Source organism: Homarus americanus, unplaced genomic scaffold (assembly GCF_018991925.1).
Source record: "Homarus americanus isolate GMGI-L3 unplaced genomic scaffold, GMGI_Hamer_2.0 scaffold7585, whole genome shotgun sequence".
Lineage (NCBI taxonomy): Eukaryota > Metazoa > Arthropoda > Malacostraca > Decapoda > Nephropidae > Homarus > Homarus americanus.
The window spans coordinates 173,293-196,059 of NW_024732384.1; the positions used below are offsets into that span (position 1 = coordinate 173,293).

Genomic DNA, 22,767 nt, shown 5'->3' on the forward strand with positions numbered 1-22,767 from the left:
CCCCAATGCAAATGAACCCACAAAGCGAACCCAATGTGAATGAACCGACAAACAGCAGTGTGGGGGAGGCGTTCACTCCACTCATCCAGTACACGGGTGACTGATGACTAAAGTAAATGCGTTCGTACTCCACACACACACACACACACACACACACACACACACACACACACACACTGCCGTATATGTTGTCATTAAACAATGGTGAGTAGCCAAAATAAATGTAGCATTGAAAAGTTAAAACCCTTAAAAATAACAATAATAATAATAATAATAATAATAATAATATAAATAATAATGCAGTAATAATAATCCTCCTACTACTATACTACTACTACTACTAATAATAATAATAATAATAATAATAACACATTACATAACTAATCCAATTAACTAACAGGTTATTCAGGTAACAAGATTTCCAACAAACATTTCTTTCTCGTTACAAAACAAAGCAAAGGCAAATTCAATATGGCGGGGAAAACAATGAACTCCTCCCGTAATAATTTCCCGCGGGAAATCTGACGTAATGACCCTTGGTACTTCAGTGTATTCCGCGCGGGAGCTGTAGGCATCCAGTGTTAGGGTAAAATCTCCCTAACAAAATCCCCATGAAACCAAACCCACAAAAACTCCTCAGGACCAAATCTCCAGAGGACCAAACCCTTAAAAAAATTCCCTAACAAAAAAATCCCTAGGACCAAATCCCCCCCACAAAAACTCCCTAGGACAAAAACCTTCCCTTAACATTGAGAATCAGGGGGGATTTTTGTTCTACTTTGAACTTTTAACTGAGAGGGTTTTGTCCGAATGGGGTTTTTGTCCGGGTAGCGCTGCCGGCAACATGAGGGGGGATGGGTGGGGGGGGAGGGATGGGTGGGGAGGTAGAGGGGTGGGTGGGGAGGTAGAGGGGTGGGAGGGGAGGTAGAGGTGTATTCACCCACTTCAGTATTCTCAAACAGCGCAGAGTATTAGTCGCCAAATATTACGAGGCAATTTCAGAAATCAAAAGTTACACTGACTGCAGAGGAACCGAAGCGAAGCGAACCTAACCTAACCTAACCTAACCTAACCTAAAAGGGTTACATTGACTGCAGAGGAACCTAACCTAAAATAACTTTTTTATGGCGAAAATTTCATTATTTAGAGGGATAATTATTTAGCCGCAATACTGTATACTTGGCATGATGGGAAAGTGAGATAATCTGATGGAAAAGTGAGATAATCTGGTGGGAAAGTGAGATAATCTGGTGGGAAAGTGAGATAATCTGGTGGAAAAGTGAGATAATCTGGTGGGAAAGTGAGATAATCTGGTGGGAAAGTGAGATAATATGATGGGAAGGTGAGATAATCTGGTGGGATATTGAGATAATCTGGTGGGGAAATGAGATAATTAATCTGCCGAAAAAGTGAGATAATTTGGCGGGAAAACAAAAATCTGGCGGGAAAATCACGTTATCAAGCCGAAATATTGAAATATTCCTCAAGAGTCATTCATAGACAATCATCACCACAAACACACGTGTCCAACCTTCCTGACACATACACACACGATCCTTTAATACATTCTGCAAGGCTGCCACACTGTCAAGACTGATCCCCGCTCACCACAACCGCAAATCCATTGATGATAGTTTAAGAGGAGGTCCCGTGAAGACTAAAACCCCTCCCTGCTTAGTTTATTTCGCCTTAGATTAAAACCACCCTAAACCTAACCTAACCCTCCTTCCCCAGATAGCATTAGGGTGTTTGATCGTAATGTGAAATAATCTTGGGGCTAATCTTCAAACGATAAGTTAAGGAGGGTGAAGTATGGGATAGCTAGTGCCCACCTCCCCCTAACACGTATTCTTTCTACTTTAAATCCAGCCGTAACACATCTACACGTAAAGGCCATCCCACACCATCAACAGCATCTGGCTCTAACGAAGGAAGACACTAGCAGGAAACGCCTGGTGTCTGTCGTCATGTCGAAGCCGTGTTTTTCCTGCACTAAGTCGGTGGAACAGCGCCAATCTCACTACACTTTCTCTTCACCAACCCAAGTCAGGCAGCCACCTTCCATAGCTCTGGTTCGTCTGTGAATATTTATCTGTCCAATTTATCTGAGAAGTGATTAGCATAAAATTACAGTCAATACAATCGGCATTGGATCCAAAGTTTCGCTTTGGAGGTAAGGGAGGTCTGGTTTCAACAGCGGAAGGGAAGAGAGCAGTGGGCTTTCCCTGCTGGAGTGAGAGCAAACGCCGCTCAATAGAACAGGTTCTAGATACTTGTATGTTTAATGCTTCGGTGAGCTTATGTGTGTGTATATATTTATTATACACACACAGTACATAGAGCATTCGAATTGTGATGTTCTAAGTTTCAAGTCAAATAACGTTGACGCACAAGGCTGCCAACATCAATAAAAATACCAACACAGTACCCAAAAGACGATACTGGAGTTAACATGCTAATTAATGCTACTTAATAATATTCACTAAAATGTACCTAATGACGCACACTCACAAATTGAAGCCACATGTGATGACTAACCGATAAACCAGAGTTCATGGTGTACTACTGGTCCAGAGCTGTACTGATAACACTCCCGCCACACTGATAACATCCTGTGTCTCCACTACAATACGCTACTCAAGGGTAACTAAATTGCTAAGTCGATATGGTCTAGGTTTCCACAAGGATAAGTGAGCTCTTGGCCTCAACGTAACGAGCGGCCCCACACACAGTCGACCCATCAACACCACCCATATAACCCAACCTAAAAACTCTTGTCTGGTTTAATTCATCGCCAACACTACCCCTCCCCCTTCCACCCATACACAACAGGTGACTTTACAACAAAAAATGACTCTATACTTACTTCTTGATACGTTTAAATCAACATCATTCTACAGTACATTTTGAAAGTAACTGAAAGCTGGTATGAATTTCGTTCGCTTCGATGATTCACTCCTTCACACACACAATAAATGGCCTTCCTTAATGTAAACTAATTAACAGTGAGCCTTAACTAACACACTGTTTCACCGAGATATAATTTTGATTTTTCGAGTCAGGTAAAACTGGACTCAAGTCATATGTGGTGAAGCTGAACGCATGTAATTATGGCTTGAAGAATGTGGGTGTGGTCCCGGTGACTACTGGTATGAGGGCGGAGCCTTTTTTTTTTATTTTTTACTTACCACTGCGGCAGTACTTCCAACAACGGCAGAAACAGCAATACAGTACACGCGACAGCTGGTGGTGGTGGTGAGGTACTGTGGCTCCATCATAGGTGAACAAAACTGACGGGTGATTATCGAACTTATCTGAGACCAAGTTATGATTATATCGACCGTACTAGTACAGAGTAACATGAGTGAGTGAATACATCTGTGCCGAGTTTCAACGTCCCTACACACACACCACACATTATCCACCCCAGAGGAATAAAGAAGAAGCAGAATTAATACTAAATAGCACCTATAACCATTGGCATGCAAATAAACAGCAACAATAAAAATTACACAAGCAGAAGTAGCAATAAAAGCAATAGTTTTAAAGGCACAAACAGCATCAGAAGGACATAAGAGGAATACAGAACATCAGTGTCACCCTTCACAAGACTTGAGTGTGATCAACAGTTAACATCATCACTGGCAACATGTACAGGGGGCAAGACAAGAGTCAACTACATAACCAGACGCCAGCGGTCAAGCCTTAATACCAAACCCGAATCCAAATCCTGAACCCCTGACGTAAAATATAACCAAGTCATTTTTCACCAAAAATTAAACCTGATTGAAACTTTTATGATTATTGACGTTATTTATTGGGAGAGGACAAAGACCGGGCTGTGTTAATTTACGTCTGATTAAATTAGGTTAAGAAAGGGTCAGATTAAATGAAGGTTAGGTAGGGTGGCCATGTTAGGATAGATTACGTCAGTTAAGTCGAATAAGATTTGCTTCACCTAGAGTTAGTTTACATTTTCCTTATTAAAATTTATTACGATTAGGTTACGTCAGACTAATTTGGGTTAAGTTAAGTTATTTCAATATGATTAGGCTAACTTAAGAGAGGTACAACGAATAGCCATATAGTAACTAACAATGGTCTATGATCACACTACACACACACACCGCTATTAGTACGAGTCATAACTTCAACCAATCAATATTTTCTACATAACTTTTAAACTTTCGCTATCATTTATTTTATTATATACTTTTTTTTATATCCTGTATTCTATTAACTTAATTTCCTCTCCGTGCATACTTATCGCTTCCTTATTATTATTATTCATAAAGCTACTAATAACCCTGATATATTTACTACAAAACTCTAAAATAATAATAATAATCCGGTAATAATTATAAACATACGAGCCAATAAAAGTCTAACAAAATTACATGTATCACTATAAACCATCTCAATCATAACCTATCATACGTCAACCTAATCACCCTCGTGTTTTTTAATTACAATTTAATCTTCTTTACACAAACCCAGGCCACACATACTACTTTCTTATGCAATCTTTTCAAAATCAGAGAAAATAATAATTGCATCAATAACACTAAGGTAGGGTTTACATATAACTACCACCGCTTTCATGATGACATATTTACAACTGATCAATACAAAAACTAACTGAGAGTTTAACTATTTAGAAATTTGCTATAAAACTAAGTTAATACACACAGATGACGATCGCTTAAGAGAAAATGGACTGGCGCGCGCGTCTACCATGTCGATATGGGAGAACGACAGGGAGGAGCTGCCTGTACTACGGGGAACTCCTCTATTTGTGGGACTCGTTACTTATTTACCGATGGCCATCCAAGCTAGAGATGGCCACGCCGAGGGAAACAGCTCAGTGGTCTGTGTAGGACTCTATTTATTCTTGATAGTCTTATTTTGATGCCCAGTACAGAACTCTTCTCGATACCACAGCTTGGATTAGTTAAGACTCATTTATGTACTTCGCTGTGCTCGGGACGATGAATCTACATATGCAAGTCCTCATCTTCATTTCATTCTGTTAGGCTGCACTGTAGGTGGTAGGCTAGTGACATTACAACAGACACTCAAGGGTCCAACACTTTCGGATACCTGAACCCACCCACCTATTCGCGTAAGCTGTTCCATACGCATATACTGCAAGAGTAATATCCCCAGCTTGGTATGTGGATGTGTCTTGAACAGATTACAACTATGACCCCCCCCAAGACCCAGATGGTACAGTACCGTTGATACATAGTGTGGTGTCTCGTCTCCACATGGTACAGGGTGGTACAGTATATCTCTTACACCACCTTCACATTCCCCATCTTATCTTCACCATCTGTTCTGCTCTCCCTGCTATCCGGTAACTTAGAGTGGGAGAGAGGAGGGGGTAGAGAAGACGAAAGAGAAAGGATAAAACTAAGAACTGAAGAAGAAAATCGGTGAAACACATATGTATTAAATTTTAAGAATAGAACCAAAACAACGAATAAGAAAATATACAGACAAAACCCACAATATATTAATCTGATCACAACCTCGGACTAACTAGCTACCCTGTTGGGACACTGCCACAGTGTTTTTACTGCATCAAACGACCTCCAGCAGTTTACAACATCCTGTTATAAAATATCTTCAGTTTTGATGATGATGACATGAATATTTCTGTGTACAGTTGTTTGAGAGAAATTGTCTTTCATTGTGTGGATAAGTAGATATTATTGTGTGAGTTTGTGTGGATAATTTACTTTTTTTGTGTTTGTGCGAGTTTGTGTGGATAAGTTAAGGTTTTGTGTGTGTGTGTGTGTGTGTGTGTGTGTGTGTGTGTGTGTGTGTGTGTGTGTATGAGTTAAGGTTGAGTGTTGAGTGGAAGTGTGTGGATAAGTTTAAGGTTAAGTGAGAGTTTGTGTGGATAAGTGAAGATTGAGTGTGTTTGTGTGGATAAGTTAAGGTTGGGTATTGAGTGCAAGTGTGTGTGGATATAACTGCTTGTAATCTTAGTAATTTCCTGTCACCCTCTACACCTGCCTTACATACTGCCCTGGGTGAAAAGAGGACATGATAAATAATTTATGGATATTTCTACCTGTTCTCTCACTCTCTCTCTCTCTCTACAAAAATGTGACAGGGGTACAGACAAGAAATAACAACAGCAAAATATAAGATTAAATATGTAAAAAACAAATCGTAAAACCAATCACTAAGAAAAATACCAAACAATATAAAACTATATACAACATACTATATCACACGATACAAGATGAGAACGTCCAGGGGAAATAAAATAGTTAAAACAGTCACCCACATAAATTAGTAACCACCCGAACATGAAACACTTCCACACACACACAAATAAAACTTATCCAGTTATATGACGGCAGGATAACGAAATAAGTAGGTTAACTGGCCATGAGTGATAAAGTAAATTAATACTAATAATAAAAATAATAACGTCAATTCGCACACACAAAATCCGGTACAATATATCCTTCAATAAGTCTAATGATTATAGTTGATCCACTGATGAAAGAACGTCTATGCATTTTATGTATTATGCTATGTAGGAAAAGAAGAACGGAAACTCGCTGCTAAATAATTCATAACCAAGTCTGATGAAAAAAAAATAACCTAACCTAATTATGTATTCCTTAAGAATATTTAGGGTTAGGTTAGGTCAAGAGTTCGAATTGGATGTGTCAGATATACGGTATTAGATTTGTGGTAACATAACGTTTGGTTTAATTCGGTTAAGTTAGGTTTGGTTAAAAATAAGTTAGGTTATGTTTGATTTTATTGTTTTAGGACGGTTAAGTTAGGTTTCTCATCCTAGTTAAGATTAAAAAACGCAGGTACTGTACATATGATGAACAAAATTCCCTAGACACTTGGCAGTATCTAGAATGTAAAAAGTATTTCAGGATCCTTAGCTGGTGTGTGTAAATTAAGTCTAGTAAATCACAAACATTTTTTTAAATTAACCTTAAATAACAAATAAAAACACTTGTATGATTGGTTACTGGTATGGTCGTTTGTTACCGGAATTTCAATCTTTATGTAAGTATTGTTGTAATATCTTGCTATCATAACGTTATCTTCTTAAGGCAGAGATTACCGTTAAAATGTCTGAACACTAAACGAATCGGCAGTTAGGCAAAATTACCTCGTTAGTTATATCCCAACATAAACCACTTCAAAAGACAAAGGGTAAAGTTACGATGCCAGGACAAACGACTTGGACGATAAGCAACCTAGCCTATTACAATACATTTCTACCTCAAATACCAACCATGAATTAAACAATGCTGTAATTAAATACATAATGATAGGCCGTACATAATAACAGGAATATGATACATTAACAAAAGCTGCATCTTAGTGGAGTGTTACACCTCAGTTATGTTATATTTTAGTATCCATTAATTAAAGAATGAAAGTAATAGTAAAAAAAATTTATATAAAAATACTACCCAAAATCACACTTAAGATAATGAGTAAATCAATAAATATTAATTAAAATCAGTTTACGTAATAATAACAATAATAACTCAGTTTACATAAAAATATCACCCCTCAACGATTTAATAATAGGCAATAGGAATCTTGCATCTAACATCCCAGTATGAATCACATCCCAGTATGAATCAAATCGTCTTGACATACGGGTAGGATGAAAAAAGAGAGAGAGAGAGAGAGAACGGCACCAGTGTTTCTAAAGCAGACCACACCAAGCAACCATACCTTACACCCATTCAACCAATCCTTGGGTCTCGCCTGGTTAACATGAAGTCAGGGCCCGCCAACCAATCATAGCCTAGCTGATTGTGCGGTCTTTACCTCCCATGTCTCGTCTTGGGCCTTCCATAATTAACCAAGAAAAAAAAAAGGTTTCCTACAAACACCCCCACCTGTCCGACCTTGTTCAACCCAACACGAGAGAGAGAGAGAGAGAGAGAGAGAGAGAGAGAGAGAGAGAGAGAGAGACTCACATAATATAGTACTGTACTGCAATAGGTGGGTCTCAAGATAGCAAGATTGGATCAGCGTCGCGAGGTTAGCTGACGAAGATTTGCTGCATTTTGAGAGAGAGGTTCAAGATGATCTGTGTAGGTTCTGTTACGCATGAGGAGGCAGCAGGAGGTAGGAAAGATCAGAGGAGGTCCAATAAAGGCTGGAGAAGACTTGAAGTAAAGTTTGGAAGACCTAGACCGACGGTGGGTAAACACTGTGATAAATTGGCACAGACAAGGAGACGGGGGATAAGTTAGGTATCCATGTACTTGATTGGAGGATGCGCCGAGTGCGAACCAGTGAACCTTATGACTGGAGACGAACTCTGTATCCACTCTGCCACCTGGTAGTAAGAGTTAAATGATACTAAGTTCACCTTGGTTGGGTTAGATTAGCTAGGTAAAGATTATTAGTAGGGTTTGGTGAGAATAAGCTGCACTGCGTTATGCTAGGCTAAGCTTGACTAAGGAGGGGTTAGGATACGGTGCGTTAATGACATTTAAAGACCAAGTTCTTAGCACCTCTACTGACTAAGGTTGATAGATTAGGGGTAGGAATGCCATAAGGTTGCTCCCCGTACCATACCTGGAGATGCTATGATCGAACCTAACTGTAACTAACTAACTTGAGCTAAACTACTTCCAAAATACCACTTTAAACATCAAAACTAGACTGGGAATACCCTTATTAGATACTGAACGTTCATTTAGCACCACATGGAGGTACACTGACGCAAGACATCTTTGACTCAAAACCAAACGTAAAGGGAAAATGACAGTGGGATACGCGCCTCAACACAAGATGACAGATAGGCTGACAGACAAATAAATACGCATAAATATATGGACAGACAGACAGATTGGTATGCACTTATAATAAACAAACAGAAACCGTGGTCGATCAGTTGAAATATCGAGACATAACTCAAAAAAAATCCTTCAGGTATAATATATTCAATCAAATGCAACCCCCTCTCACACACACACACACACACACAATTCCTGAGCATGCACAGGATAACTGGTTCTACATAACACACACACACAATTCCTGAGCATGCACAGGATAACTGGTTCTAATAACTTTCACCACACACACACACAATTCCTGAGCATGCACAAGATAACTGGTTCTACATAACTTTCACCACACACACACACACACAATTCCTGAGCATGCACAGGATAACTGGTTCTACATAACTTTCACCACACACACACACACACAATTCCTGAGCATGCACAGGATAACTGGTTCTACATAACTTTCACCACACACACACAATTCCTGAGCATGCACAGGATTACACACACACACACACACGATGCCGGAAACGGAAACAGCAGATAGTTCGTTTGTCGAATACCATGTTGGCGACGTCTCCCCCCCTACGCTAGCGAGGCAGGCACCACTAATTGCCTGAATGAGGAGTCACCATTTTTGTCAAGTATGCGCAGCTGACTAAGTGCTGTGAGTGTTGGTATAAAAATATATATATATAAAATAGTGTGTATGTGTGTAATGCAGGAACGGTGAAGGGAAAGAGATGAGAAAAGTGAATGGATGGGGGGGGAGGGAGGGAGGAGGAAGGAAGAGACTGAAGAGAAAGTGGGAGGAAGGAAGAAAAGGGAAGGTGAGAGAAAAAAAAATATATAAATTATACAAGAGAGGAGACACACAGGTACATAAGCACTTCTACACACCTTACTCACTGTATCACTCGACACCACCATGATAAGAAAAAGCATCCCTCTGTTCGCCCGAGAGGCAGTTGGTATTATCTTATCTTGAGCAGCCTAGTAAGTTCCTGTCTCGCCCGCCAACCTCTCTACGACACTCCTGGCTCCCTCTCAAGCCAGGCATAAAATTAAATCTCCCCCCACAGCCGTATAAAGAAGAACCACGACTATGAAATAACAATTTACCTTCCATTAATTATTATACACACTATCAATACTGTATGTGAATCATGGATTTTGTTATGTACAATTTTTTACAATGAGGTATATACATTATATCTGTCTTCATATAATAATAATAGTGGAGACTTCCATTTAAACAACAGCGAACGAGATTTGTAGAACTAACCATTCAGTAGGACACGTGTAAGGGCTTGTGAATGATAACATTAAACCTATACTGTACTGTACTCCAAGACACTCGAAGATGTAAAGCCTCGCTATATCAAATAACATATAACCATTCCCTTCATAATGATCTGAACTTCTAGATACTGTACACTAAACCATCTGTTTGATACAAGTTTAATACTGTACCTTGTAACACCTATGTCTTCCTCTGTGTTGTACGGTACCGAGGTGTGAGCAAACAGATGGAAATACTGTACATGGATGACACCTCAGTTGGCTAGACACAAAGACCCCCATATATCAATAAGGAATTTGCTCTTCCTTGGGCAATACTGTACTGTACTATTCTAATAATATGTATCTAACAACAACAAATAATACTAACACATCTAGTCACTGTGCATATCAAACACGGTTACCTCCACACACACACACACACAGTGACAAGGCTGTGTTCAAGGATAGGGAAATTAACAAACAAAATGAAATACATAAACAACAAATGGATAGAAGAACAATATCCCACCAGTAAAATACTATGCCATCACACAAGTAGCACATCAACAGTGTACAAAATTTCACAATGTTAAGATGGATGGTTTACAGACACATCTACAACTTACAATAAGGAACAATCCCCTCTAAATATGACCTATGATATTCTCTAAGCAATATATGCACTATTTTGTTACTGTGACATAAACTTTATATTGTGGTCGTCTACAGAAACACGAAGATACTGTACCTGCCATGATTTGAAGGCAAGGTACTGAAAAGGGTAAATTAGCACCAGTTATATCTACAAAAACTTTTACATTACAAAATGTTCCTCAGTAATGGTCCTACAATCACTGTTTATGTAAATCTAAAGAAATCATAATAAGAGCCGCCTGAAGATTAGACGCCATAGCTTATTTCTCCTGATGATTAAATACCTAACCTAACCTAATTACAGGTGTTGTAATATCTGGTGAAGTAGGGGTGTCTAATCTTCATGTGATCCTAAAATAATCACTAAATAGCTAAGTTTAATCACATAAGAAATAAACATGACAAATCAAAGCCAAACAAAAAACAGATGAAGAAGATTGTGGAAACTAGATTATATGGATGTTACACCTGGGATGTGGAACACTTGGTAGCTTTTAAAATGTGTGTAATGATAAGCTTAGTTACAAGACAGTACAGTATTATTATCAAGGTACTCTAGAGAGGAAGGGTGAAAGACAGAACCTCCTGAGTGTTAGTGGTGAGAAGCTGTTTCTGGGTGTCATGGAGTGAAGAATAGACAGTAAGTAATTGTCAAATACTGCACAGTGTATTGTACTGTCAATAGGCAGACTCAGCAGTAATCACCAACAAAGGGTTAGCCATATAGCTATAATATAATATGATTTCTGGAAGACTTCACAAAACAGAACATGTGAAATTCACAGTTTTTATCAGATCATGTCTAGTACCAATTCAACTGTGGGACCATTGTGTCCACCAAGTCTCAAATAGATCTGAAAACCCTTTCAAGAGCGCAAGAGTTTCCATGGTACTGTAGGTGGAGATGGTACTGTCAGCAACATGTAGAGAAAATTGGTTTCATGACTGTAACTTTTCAACTACAGTATACTGTAGCATAAATGTATCTTTTATTTTTTACAATAGAAAATCAAAATTAAATACTGTAACTGTGGTCAACACAAAAGTGCCTGTACAAGACAGTGCAGGGTATACTTAATTCATACACCTTAGGGGCGAAAATTTTTCAATAGTACAGGTACTGTATACTGTACCATACTGATAATTACTAATTTTCTTTCAATTGTACACTAAAATATATACTATATGCAGTATACCTGTATATACATACTGTCTATTGTCCACCTGGCTTACAAATAAATAATTCAGTTCCAACACTCAACACTAAAACAATTCTATTCTCATATCTTTACTTCCCTTTCTAGTTGTATGGAGCGTGTGACTTGCATAAAGCTTCAAAAAAATCATAAATAACTGTATTAACAACAATAATCCCCATTGTCCCAAAACAAACATCAGACCTTCACACTCATTACCTACTCTACATACTGTACAGTACAGTATATGACTCTACAACAATTTCAGTTGCAAGGTGAGACAATCTTCTCTGTTCCATAATCAGACAAAACTGTACACACCTCCAACCACTTCCTTGCCAACATCCCCAAGACCTCACTACTTCACCTATAAACTGCATTTACTTTGTATGGTACAGCTCTTCCTCTTGTACCTTGAATCAGTCTCAAAGATCAAAGTCGGGAGTGACAGCCGAGAATGGAACTAAAGCTGGCAGAATAAAAGTCAGGGGGAGGGAGAGTTACTACTGACAGATCAAACACTATGAAACTTGTAGTGTGTGTTGCATCTGGATCTTTCTTCAGAGGGATAAAATTACTCATATGTTTCATCAATCTCACGACTTATGTCTCCCCAACAGTCTATGAACTTATTTTCTTTAGCGTTTACAGACAACAAAAATATTAAACTCCATTAGAATATGTAACAACAAAACCGAAAATGAAGGAAACACATTAATTGTGGTATTAACAAAAGCTATCTCAATAAGTCTGGGTGTTGTATCTATTGACCAGAGTTCAGCCCACACAATGTACAGCTGCCAAGAATGAGGAGTTTGTCTATTGATAGTCTGGTCACACGTCAAGAGGCAATATGAACACAATGCATTAACAAAACTGGCAAGACAACTGTAAATTCACCCTATACGTAGTTGATAACCGATATTTGCAAACTTTAAAGGACATTCCTCAAAAATGGTAAATTCAACTCGTCCAAATTATTCAATGCCAATAGTTTCCACAATAATGAGCAACAGGACAATTTCTCTCTCTCCCACATACTATAATTTTAAACTATTTTCTTATTCCTCATTCAAACTACACTGCCTCACTCTATGTTTATTCCCCAAACTGCCATTATAAAAAATCCTAAAACATCTGTATATCAAAAAGAACACCTACAGTATTTCTGTCTCAAATCACATCCGTGTCAGGGATGAATGTGGCTCCGAGAACCTTTGGAGCCACATTCATCCCACAAGGAAGTGCTGTACTGTACCTTGAGCTGGTAATAGGCTTTACCTCGAGTGAAAGTTAGAAAAATTCTTAAAAATAACAATAGGTCTCCTTATGGCGACTAGAATGAAGGTGAAACACACTGTATTTTTTTAATTATTTTTTATTTTTAAATCACAGTCCCAAAAGTTAGGGTCCTGGAGCCAAGGGACTTAACTGAAACATGTGTCAAGCATTAAAACTTAAGTAGTTATCACCTAAACATTACAGCAGAGGAGGAAAGACGTAGAATACATAATGGGGTCACCCTCGCTGGCCTTGATTATGTGTACTGTATGCAGAAGCTGGAGTTCTGCAGCAGCTGGTATACACACAGTTAACATATTAATCAGGGCATCAGATACTGCTGTGGTAACTTGGTTCTGGATGTGAATGGTCATCATTGGCACTTGGCATTAACTGCACAAAAATAGTTTTACATTGTGTATTTATAATTTTCACCCCTTGTCAGCTTAATAACTGCTGGGTAGTCAGTCTTTTCTTTGTCATGACATTTATTGTCTACTGTTACTAATGTAGAGGAGGAAACTGGAGTACCCAGGAAAAGTCTGTCATGTTTGGGAGTGTCACCCTGGATTACACCCTTCTCACATCTATACTTGGTAGAGAATTAAACCCAGGATACAGTAGTGAGAGACACTCCCATTACTGCTGTACTGTCCCACCAACACCCCCCACATATTGTACATTTAAAACCCATAAATATTTTAGTTAAAATTTTCTATGAGCAAACACTACTTTTAAACATTATTTAATTCTATAACAAGTTGACAAGAAAAATTCCCACATTACTTTAATTAATTATATGGCTGGGAATCCGCGATGTATTAGCGAGGCTGAAAAATGGTAACAATATAATGCAGCACATGAGACAATGAAAAAACACCATAATTTAAAGGTGACAAAAGGTTCCTGGTCACTGTATGAACCTCTAGTGGGATCTCACCCTCAAGTTGTATATTAAAAAAAACAACACTAATATATCTATAACCAGTCTATCCTTCTTAACCTTTAATTAAGGATCCGCTCACTCCTGTACGTAAATAAGGGGAGCGCGGGTAACGAGAAACTTCCAAAGACAGTTGGCCGCCGTCCCTACAACCAACTTCTACCAATGATGTCTGGCATTTATGGGTTTAGAAATTTACCCATCAATCTACCTTTAACAATTACAGTAACTATACCTCAGTGGCATATTCTTAATGAATGCAAAGCATGCATTGCATGCCTAGAAGAAAGCAAAATATATTTTTCAATAGTATCTTCAATAATACAGATTCAATTTTAGAGTCTTCACGGTTTTCACTCAGGAAAGTCGAGGAGACTCAGCGTCCCTTAATGCATGCAGAAGGATAAGCCGCATGCCCTCAATGGATATATAGACTAACCATCCTATCAATAACGTGCTAAAATGATCTTTATTGTGTTGGAGCATAAGGAATTTGAGCCATTTTAGTCAAATCTAATACCTTTTTCCCTTAATAAGCATGAAGTCTTATGTTGTACGGTGATATTATACAGTACTGTATTACCTATGAGTTGTTGTTCCATAAGAGTGGCTATTTAATAAGGTTTCTGTAAATGTAATGGGTACAAATGCATGCACTTCGAAAACTGCATTCACTTGTTGAGAGGCTATGTAGACCGGCAGCAGCTCTCCGTCAACTGGACAAAACTGGTCCATATTATTATTTTTAATATTTCTAAATAACCCTACAGTCCACTTTTAGTTATAGTTTTTCCACCTGGGAAAATTATTTAGTTTTTTCTTTTACTTGAAATAATAATCAAATCATATAATAAGATCACTGGCAACTTTACAGAGGGCCAGCATTGTGCATGATGCCTAGTCATTTTTTTAACTACTACTGTATATATGTACTTTATTTCTAAATTACTGGGGGACCGGTGGTACAAGCGGTACCGTTCTTGCCTCGCAAGCGAGATGTCACGGGTTCGATTCCCGGGCCGGTGGAAGTTGCTTGGACTTACTTCCTAGCCCCCATTAGTCCCTGTTCACCTAGCAGTAAAGTAGGTACCTGGTGTAAATCAAAAGTTGCGAATTCGTATTCAGGGACAAGTTGTTGGGGCTTCCAATAACTTGATGACATAAACCTCTGACTCTTCAGGCTTCTACGCCCTTGACTCTTCAGGATTCTACGCCATTAACTCATGAGACATAAAGGCAAGCATGAACTTAGCATGCTTCTCTGTTGGACGCTTCTGCGCTTCTCCTTACACAAGGATGTAGGGGGTACCCAATAAATAATAAAAAAAAAAAAAAAATCTACATTACCCTGTACTGTAGATCACACTGATAGCTTAATATTCTTTTGCTGTAAGTATTTTTGCACCCATTATTTAATGATTTATAATAGATACTTTCTCAGATACCACTGATATGATTTAAGAAATTAAGTGAAGCTGTAATTTTGATTCTTAATTAAATGGCAACTAACCAAACATAAACAGTAGGAAATTGGACAACAAAGACTCACATCTCTCTAATTTCAATTGAAAAATCGTTTTTTAAAAAGTTAATTGCGAAAAGATAAGAGTTTTATAACAGTGGTACGGAAGAATTCTGCAAAAAATCTCGGAGCTGAATTTCAATACGTACAGTATAAGTAAATATTTTTTGACTGCAAAATGATTTGATGTATGATATTCTAATTTTAGTATAGTTTCTTAGGTGTTTATAAAGGCTTGACAACCCATATTTAGAGAAAGGCCACATGCTACTTAATATTTGATTTGATAACTGATATATGTGGGTGTTGTGCATGCCTCATTAGCACAACCATGGTACGCCACTGGTATACCTGTACTGTACGTCATCCCCCAATAACTGAGGACTGAACATGACCTCAAACTTCACAAAAATTATCCAAGTAGAGTTTCAGAAATGTCAATAAGGAGAGAGATTGATTTTTTCCTTACTGTAAACCAAACCTTTGACCGACAATTGTGCGACTGAAAATAATAATCAACACACATTTTCCCTCACAGGCTTGTTATCTATATGTTCCCGTTGTTTAGCCATGAGTGTTCTGCTATGGTGTACCCTTCAACAACAACAACAAAACCAGTCTAGGTTATATAGTTCCTCAATAAATAATCTAATGATGATTATGTTACGCAGCATCAAACTCCTCAACCTGTAGAAGATTGACTTTGCTCAGAAAAAAAAAAGCTCTTCCTGTGCTCTATAATTATTGTGAGGTAACTAAGATACGTAGTGTAAACAAAACAAAAAATGATATATAACCGGTAACCTTCATTAGATATTATCCTGACAAATTAGCCCAAATAAAACATAATGTATCGGTACTACAGAAAATGTGGGTAGAGTACAGAGGGTCCCCGGGTTACATTCCTCATTAGGTCTGAACACATGCTATGTGCATACCGTACTTATAAAAAAATGTCTAAAATCCCACTACATCACAGCCCAAGTCCTTTTACACATCTAGAATCACATAATTTAAGGCAAAAGAAGAAATATAATGACAAAATACAGTAAATGAAAGTAAAAAATAAGTCATCAGGTAAATAAAATTATGTAAATTTAAAGTATAGTACAGCATTGTAAAAAATTTGTGTGTGTGTGTAAACATACATGAACAGTACAGTATACCGCACTGTACTATATGATATGGCAGTGTGACTAAGGAACAATAAAAACAAAATGGCATAACTTTTATCTGATTTTAACCTTTTCAGAATCTCAAATATGTATTTACCAAAAAACCAAAATAAAACTTAATATATTATTGTACGTGGCTCACTTAGGGACCAACCAGCCATTCCTGACAAAACCAATATAAATTAAACTTATCCTTTGTGATGTAGGATATATTTCAATTAAAGAGGTAATGAAGACCAAATATCAATACACTGTACTTCATACACTGTATGCTATTTTCACCATGATGTACATTATCCTTCAACACTGTACAGTATAGTACTGTACCAAGAAAAACAGAACATTTCCCTTAGTCAGCAGCAACATTCACTAGTGCAGCCTTCTCAGCATGTTTTATCTCTTTCATATGACACTGTATATAAACCTTACCTACTGACAGGCAAGGGGAGGGAGAAGGGGGTCTTTGGCTCCTCCTCTAGGTCTTGAACCCACATTTAAAGTGGGGGTCTGTGATTAATGTCAATTTAACTCAGAAGAGTCACAAGTATCACACTCATCCCCACTCCACTTTAATCTAACATCAAAGGGGCCACCGTCACTGTGTACCATGTAAACATCACAAGTTACTGCTTTCTGCCATGTTGCTTGTCACCATTATGGTGCTCAACCTTACATGACATACGTCAAAGACCATATAATGTCATCCCAACAGTCACAATCAACGTCATCCCAACAATCACAATCATGGACTGTACAATGAAATAAGCATCTGACAGCTTTGTTGGTTATCCTCAGTCAAATTATTGTACAGTTTACCACCGATTGTATACCGGCACTTGTCTATGTATGTCCAGTTATATTGTATACCTGCACTGTCTACACTGCAGTGTTTCCCAAACATGGGGTCACAAAACACATCATAGGGGTCGCATAAAGGTCATGGGGTCGCTGGAGACACCTGGGTCTTGCAGCAATTACATGTAATTTTTTTAAGTCCAGGTGTCAAGGACTGAAGGACGTGGTCAACAGGTACTGTCGCGTTAAGTCGGGACCACAAATTCCGATATAGTTTCTCTCCTTGAGTTAGGTCAGGTCAGTCCAGGTCACGCTTGCCCTGATGACACGTTTCACAACAGAAGTTCCGCATTCCTACCTTTGAACTGTACTCAGCTCAGTTCACTCTCTACTCTCGTGGATGCAACAGAAAATTGCAGCAAATTTCAATGATAGATTCCCTGAGCTGTTTACTCAGTCTTATGACTTGGTTCAGTTTTCGTTCAAGACAGATGTAAAACATTGTGGTTCTTTTGCACTCGAAATGTCAGAATTACAAGCTGACAACGAGGCAAGGGTGAGTTTTGACGTCCAGGATAACATAGCAGTTTTGGATTACTTTATCAATTAGTCATACAGTGGTTAAAAACGGAGTTAACAAGGTTCTGGTTTAGTTTGAAGCACCCATGTTCATTAGGCATATTTCTCACCAATGGTGTCTATATAAAAAATTATTACCATAACTGTACATTACAGTACAGTACAGGTATATCAAACTTCAACTTTAGATTAATTTTTTTTTAGATTACCCATGAGGGGGCTAGTTTATTGGGCACCCCTTTACATCCTGTGCAAGGTGAAGCGCAGAAGCATTTACAGTGCCCATTGGGGAAGCATGCAGAGTTCATGCTTGCCTTTATGACTCATGCATTAAGGGCGTAAAAGCCTGAAGGGTCATGGGTTTTGTCAGCAAGTTACTTAGAAAATTGTATGCTATGTTGCTTTGCTTCATATACCCCCAGGTATAAAAAATTAATCAAATGATGATGTATACATGTCAGATATGAAATATGACACAGTTGTAGCATATGACAGAGTTGTAACTAAGAAAATTGTATGTTGTTTAATCACATAACTATACAGTACTTGAACCACAGGTTGATAGTTAATTTATTAAATGATAATGGTCACATGTAACATATGAATTATGACAGAGTTGTAACTAGGAAAATTGTACGTTATGTTGCTAAACCATAATTATACCACCAGCGGTACAAAATACTGTATTAAATGATGATGCAAACAAATCACATTAAAGACGACAGAGTTCCAACCTGTTCCTGCCAGTGTTTACCTATTGATTCATTAATGTAATACATTTTCCTTATTTGTTTTTACAGTTAAGTACAGTAATACCCCGCTTTATGCGGTTTCACTTTCCGCGATTTTGCATTTACGCGGTACCTCGCCAGAACCGGACTTTCACTTTACGCGATGCATCTACCCATATACGCGCAGAGTGTCTGGCGCGACGCTATTTTTAGATTCGACCCTCCCGCCTTCTCCCGTTTGGGAAAGCCGCGTGGTAAGGGTTGCACAGTGGATGTCTCTGTTGCGTTATCAGTGACATCATATGACGTATTGGACTGTGATTGGGCCATGCATCCTTACCTCCCTCCGCTGCTAGCTGTGATTGATTTAAAGTAATATGACGTGTCCACTCGTGGGAGGGAGGAAAGACGACGCTTGACCTAGCCGCGTCAGTTTCATCCCTCCAGGCCACACCGTGTAAACGTGCATCCATTGTTCTGTAAAATGGCTTCCGCCGAACCACCGCCCCCAGAGAAACCTTGCCTTACCTGGACCCAGCCGCCCTAAGCCAAAGAAGATACAACGTTCCCTAAGGTACGAAGTGAAATACAAGATCATTCAAGATTTGGAGAAAGGAACACGTCAAGCTGATCTCCCGCGCAACAACAAGCTCCCCCTTCACCCCAGGAGCTTCAGCTGCTGTCCTCCCCAAAGTGTAACAGTTGACATATATGATTCATTCCTTGGGTGATAAATACCACTAGTATACAGTAACAATGGCTTGAATAACTCACCCACTCAATGAACAAGACAAAAAATAGTCGGTTCAGCCTTAACAGTTCAAAATGCAAAAATATCAATAAAATAGATGATTAAGCTCTGCATCTTAACCACTTGTGTACAGGGGCCCCTCTGTGCCGAATAATATCGTCCGGCATTAGCCAATAAAACATTAAGTGGCATCCCTGTAGTGAAGGAATTAGGGGAGCTATCTACTAACCCCTTGCATACAGGGTCACCTCCAAGATGAATAAAATCGTCTGACGTTAGCAAATAAAATATTAAAACTGGTGTCCATATAGCAAAGGAGTTAATATTGACTAATTAAGATTTTGCTTCCTAGAAAATCAAGAGATTATCAATCAAGCACTAACTGGTAGTGTTGGCTACATCTGATTATCCCAGATAAAACAAGTTATCTTCCCAAGCTTATACAGTATTGTATTTCATTGTACAGTACTGTACTGTATACAGTACAGTACCTTAATGAAAAACCGACATAAACTTTGCTGTTTCTATACTGCATTATAGCTACAGTAATTGGCTTCTCATGTCAATACTGTACACGTTTGTTTTTAAATCTTGCACGACAAATCATGTTGTTCCCCTGACATAACACAACTGAAATATGGTAGTTTGGGCTGACTGAACTCTTATTCAACAAATATGAACACAGAACTTTTAGGTTTTCATTATCTTTGCACATGTAATGGTCTCTTACCTCTGGGGAAGTAGTACAGCCCAGTACTGAATCCCTAATTTTGGATAATGGCTCTAACAGCATCTTTTACAATGAAAAACTTGACCAATAATAACAGCTGGGGACAAAGGAAGAAAAAACCAGAGAACATATCAATGAATTGATCAAGTCATCAAGCTGGGCAAAGCTATGGATCATGTTAGCATTGGAAAGAGTTTCTGCCTCTGACATGAGGCTTCACTACACCTTGAGTCACCCACTGGATCAATTCATTGACCCAGGTTCAACCGGGAGAGAGGTGCTCTTTACTACAAAACCTTTTGGCCTTTCACACCTGTATAGTGTATCCTGCCATTGAAAATGTTAAGCTCTCTGAGACAAGGTAAGCTGTACCAAAAAGTGTTTAAGCAGCCTGGATCTCTCAAGTCAGCCTCTTCTTCCTCTTGATCATAAAATGGGATCTTATAAGAACCTTCACTCCTTCATTTAGTGTAAAAGCTTCAAGTAATAAGAAGAATGGTTCCAGAATTATAAAGGTAATGACCAAAAACATAGTTTATTTTCTTCAATTTCTAACACAGCCATAACAATGTCTTGAGGGCTATGAACAAATGTGGCTTTAACTTCTCTTTTAAGATGTGACACTATACTTCAGCAGACACATATGTGATTTGAGTTACTGTACCCTATTTCTCCATGCACTATGCCTGTACTGTAACCCCCCAGCCCAGCACATCATTTCTCCCACTGTCCCCATGAAAATAATTGTTTACAGCAGAGAGGAAATTAAACCTGAACCACTTCAAGATATTGATTTTAAAATTGTAAACAAATTCATATCGGAGCCCAGCTATATGGAAGTACTGTAGCTCAAGGTGGTGTTATGTGACAGTTCTTAGTGATTTCCATTTGTTCATGCCACTCAAGTGATTCATCTGATGTAAGAGGTAAAGGTAGAGCTAAATAGACTGGGCAGTGGGGGGCCTAACTTCAACACAGTGTACAGTACAACATAAGTAGGAGCAGATTATCATGAGTGCCTGTGTGGTTCTGGAGACATGACACACTAACAAGGAGAGGGAGGAGTCAGTGGAAACCCTTAAACAACCTCAATGACATTTCCTAATTAAGCACATCATTCTACTAAGTCTCCAGATTCACAACACATGATATCTGCACTGAATTTGTCTTATACACATGAACATACAAAGCCTAAATAACTGAGTGTTTATCTACATACATAAACCAAGTTGTTTTCTTCACTAAAAGCAGTTGATCAAAACAAACTTCCCCAAAACACACGGGAGATACTGTGCTGCATATCATCAGTCAGTGCATGATCCCCCATAAATACCATAACTGCACCAAGACTTGCTCCCTCACATGTACACTCACTCACTCACAGTCAATGAACCTCACCTCTGGCCTTCCTCTACACCCACCCTCACTTAACTCACACTGGAGTCTTTTTGTTATCTGCATATCACTGTCTACATCTTTACACTTATTAAAAATAAAACTGCATATGTTACATAATTCAGTCTTCCTCCTGTTAGATGAACATACAGAATTTAAAGGTAATGTAACCATGATCTTTGTTGTTAAAAGACCAAGAACAATAGGGAGCATGAGTAAGTTCTGTACTTCATTTTACAAAACCACAATTTACAAAAATTTGTTAATATGGAAAAAAATTGTTGCAGCATTTCGGTATACTAACGAAAACCCCACTTTTATAAAAAAAATTGTATGGTATTTTTGGGCAGTATCAAAAGATGACGAGTTGCTCACACAGGCATCTGAGAGCATCCCATGCTGAACACGGACAGTAAGCAGTGTACTGTAGAGCAGGCTAGTCATAAGAAGGTGCTACTGTATTGATCTTAAAGTAATGCAAACTGACCACCAAATAAAAAGCTGAAATTTATAAATGATCACTGTACTTCAATTACTGTTGATATGGAGGAAGAATTAGATGAATCTATGCCTCTGTAACACACATACCAACAAGAATATGGCAATGACTACAACACAGGTCCCACACAACAGGAGGAACAGTTTGATATGATAGTACAGTACAAGCACAGTAAATCCTCAGATGGTAATGTTTTACACCCTAGCACCATTCATTCTAAAACCCCATCTACCACCTTCCTGCCACGCCATCACCCTAGCACCGACCACGTTCAGTTTCCTGCAAGTACAGGTAGAATATACAGTATTCTAATACTATAGATTAAATAGGCATGATATTGTACTGTACTGCTTTAGTACCGGTAATGTTATTATGAATAATATATATGCTTAGAAGTATCATTTCCCACAAAAAATTGTTTAAAGTTT

The 22,767-nt window shown here is 38.4% G+C and overlaps 1 protein-coding gene across 2 annotated transcripts in view; it reads right to left on the reverse strand.

Annotated features, from left to right (window-relative positions):
* LOC121868472 (uncharacterized protein DDB_G0284459-like) overlaps positions 1-22,767 on the reverse strand; it is a 96,169-nt gene that overhangs the window by 62,717 nt on the left and 10,685 nt on the right. The window contains exon 1 of one of the 2 annotated variants that reach the window (XM_042369131.1): positions 3,189-3,290. The exons of the other annotated variant lie outside the window; for it this stretch is intronic. Coding sequence (XP_042225065.1) covers positions 3,189-3,278 — 90 coding nt within the window. The 5' untranslated portion in view covers positions 3,279-3,290. Of the gene's footprint in view, positions 1-3,188; positions 3,291-22,767 lie in introns of those variants that run through there. 2 annotated transcript variants of the gene reach the window in all.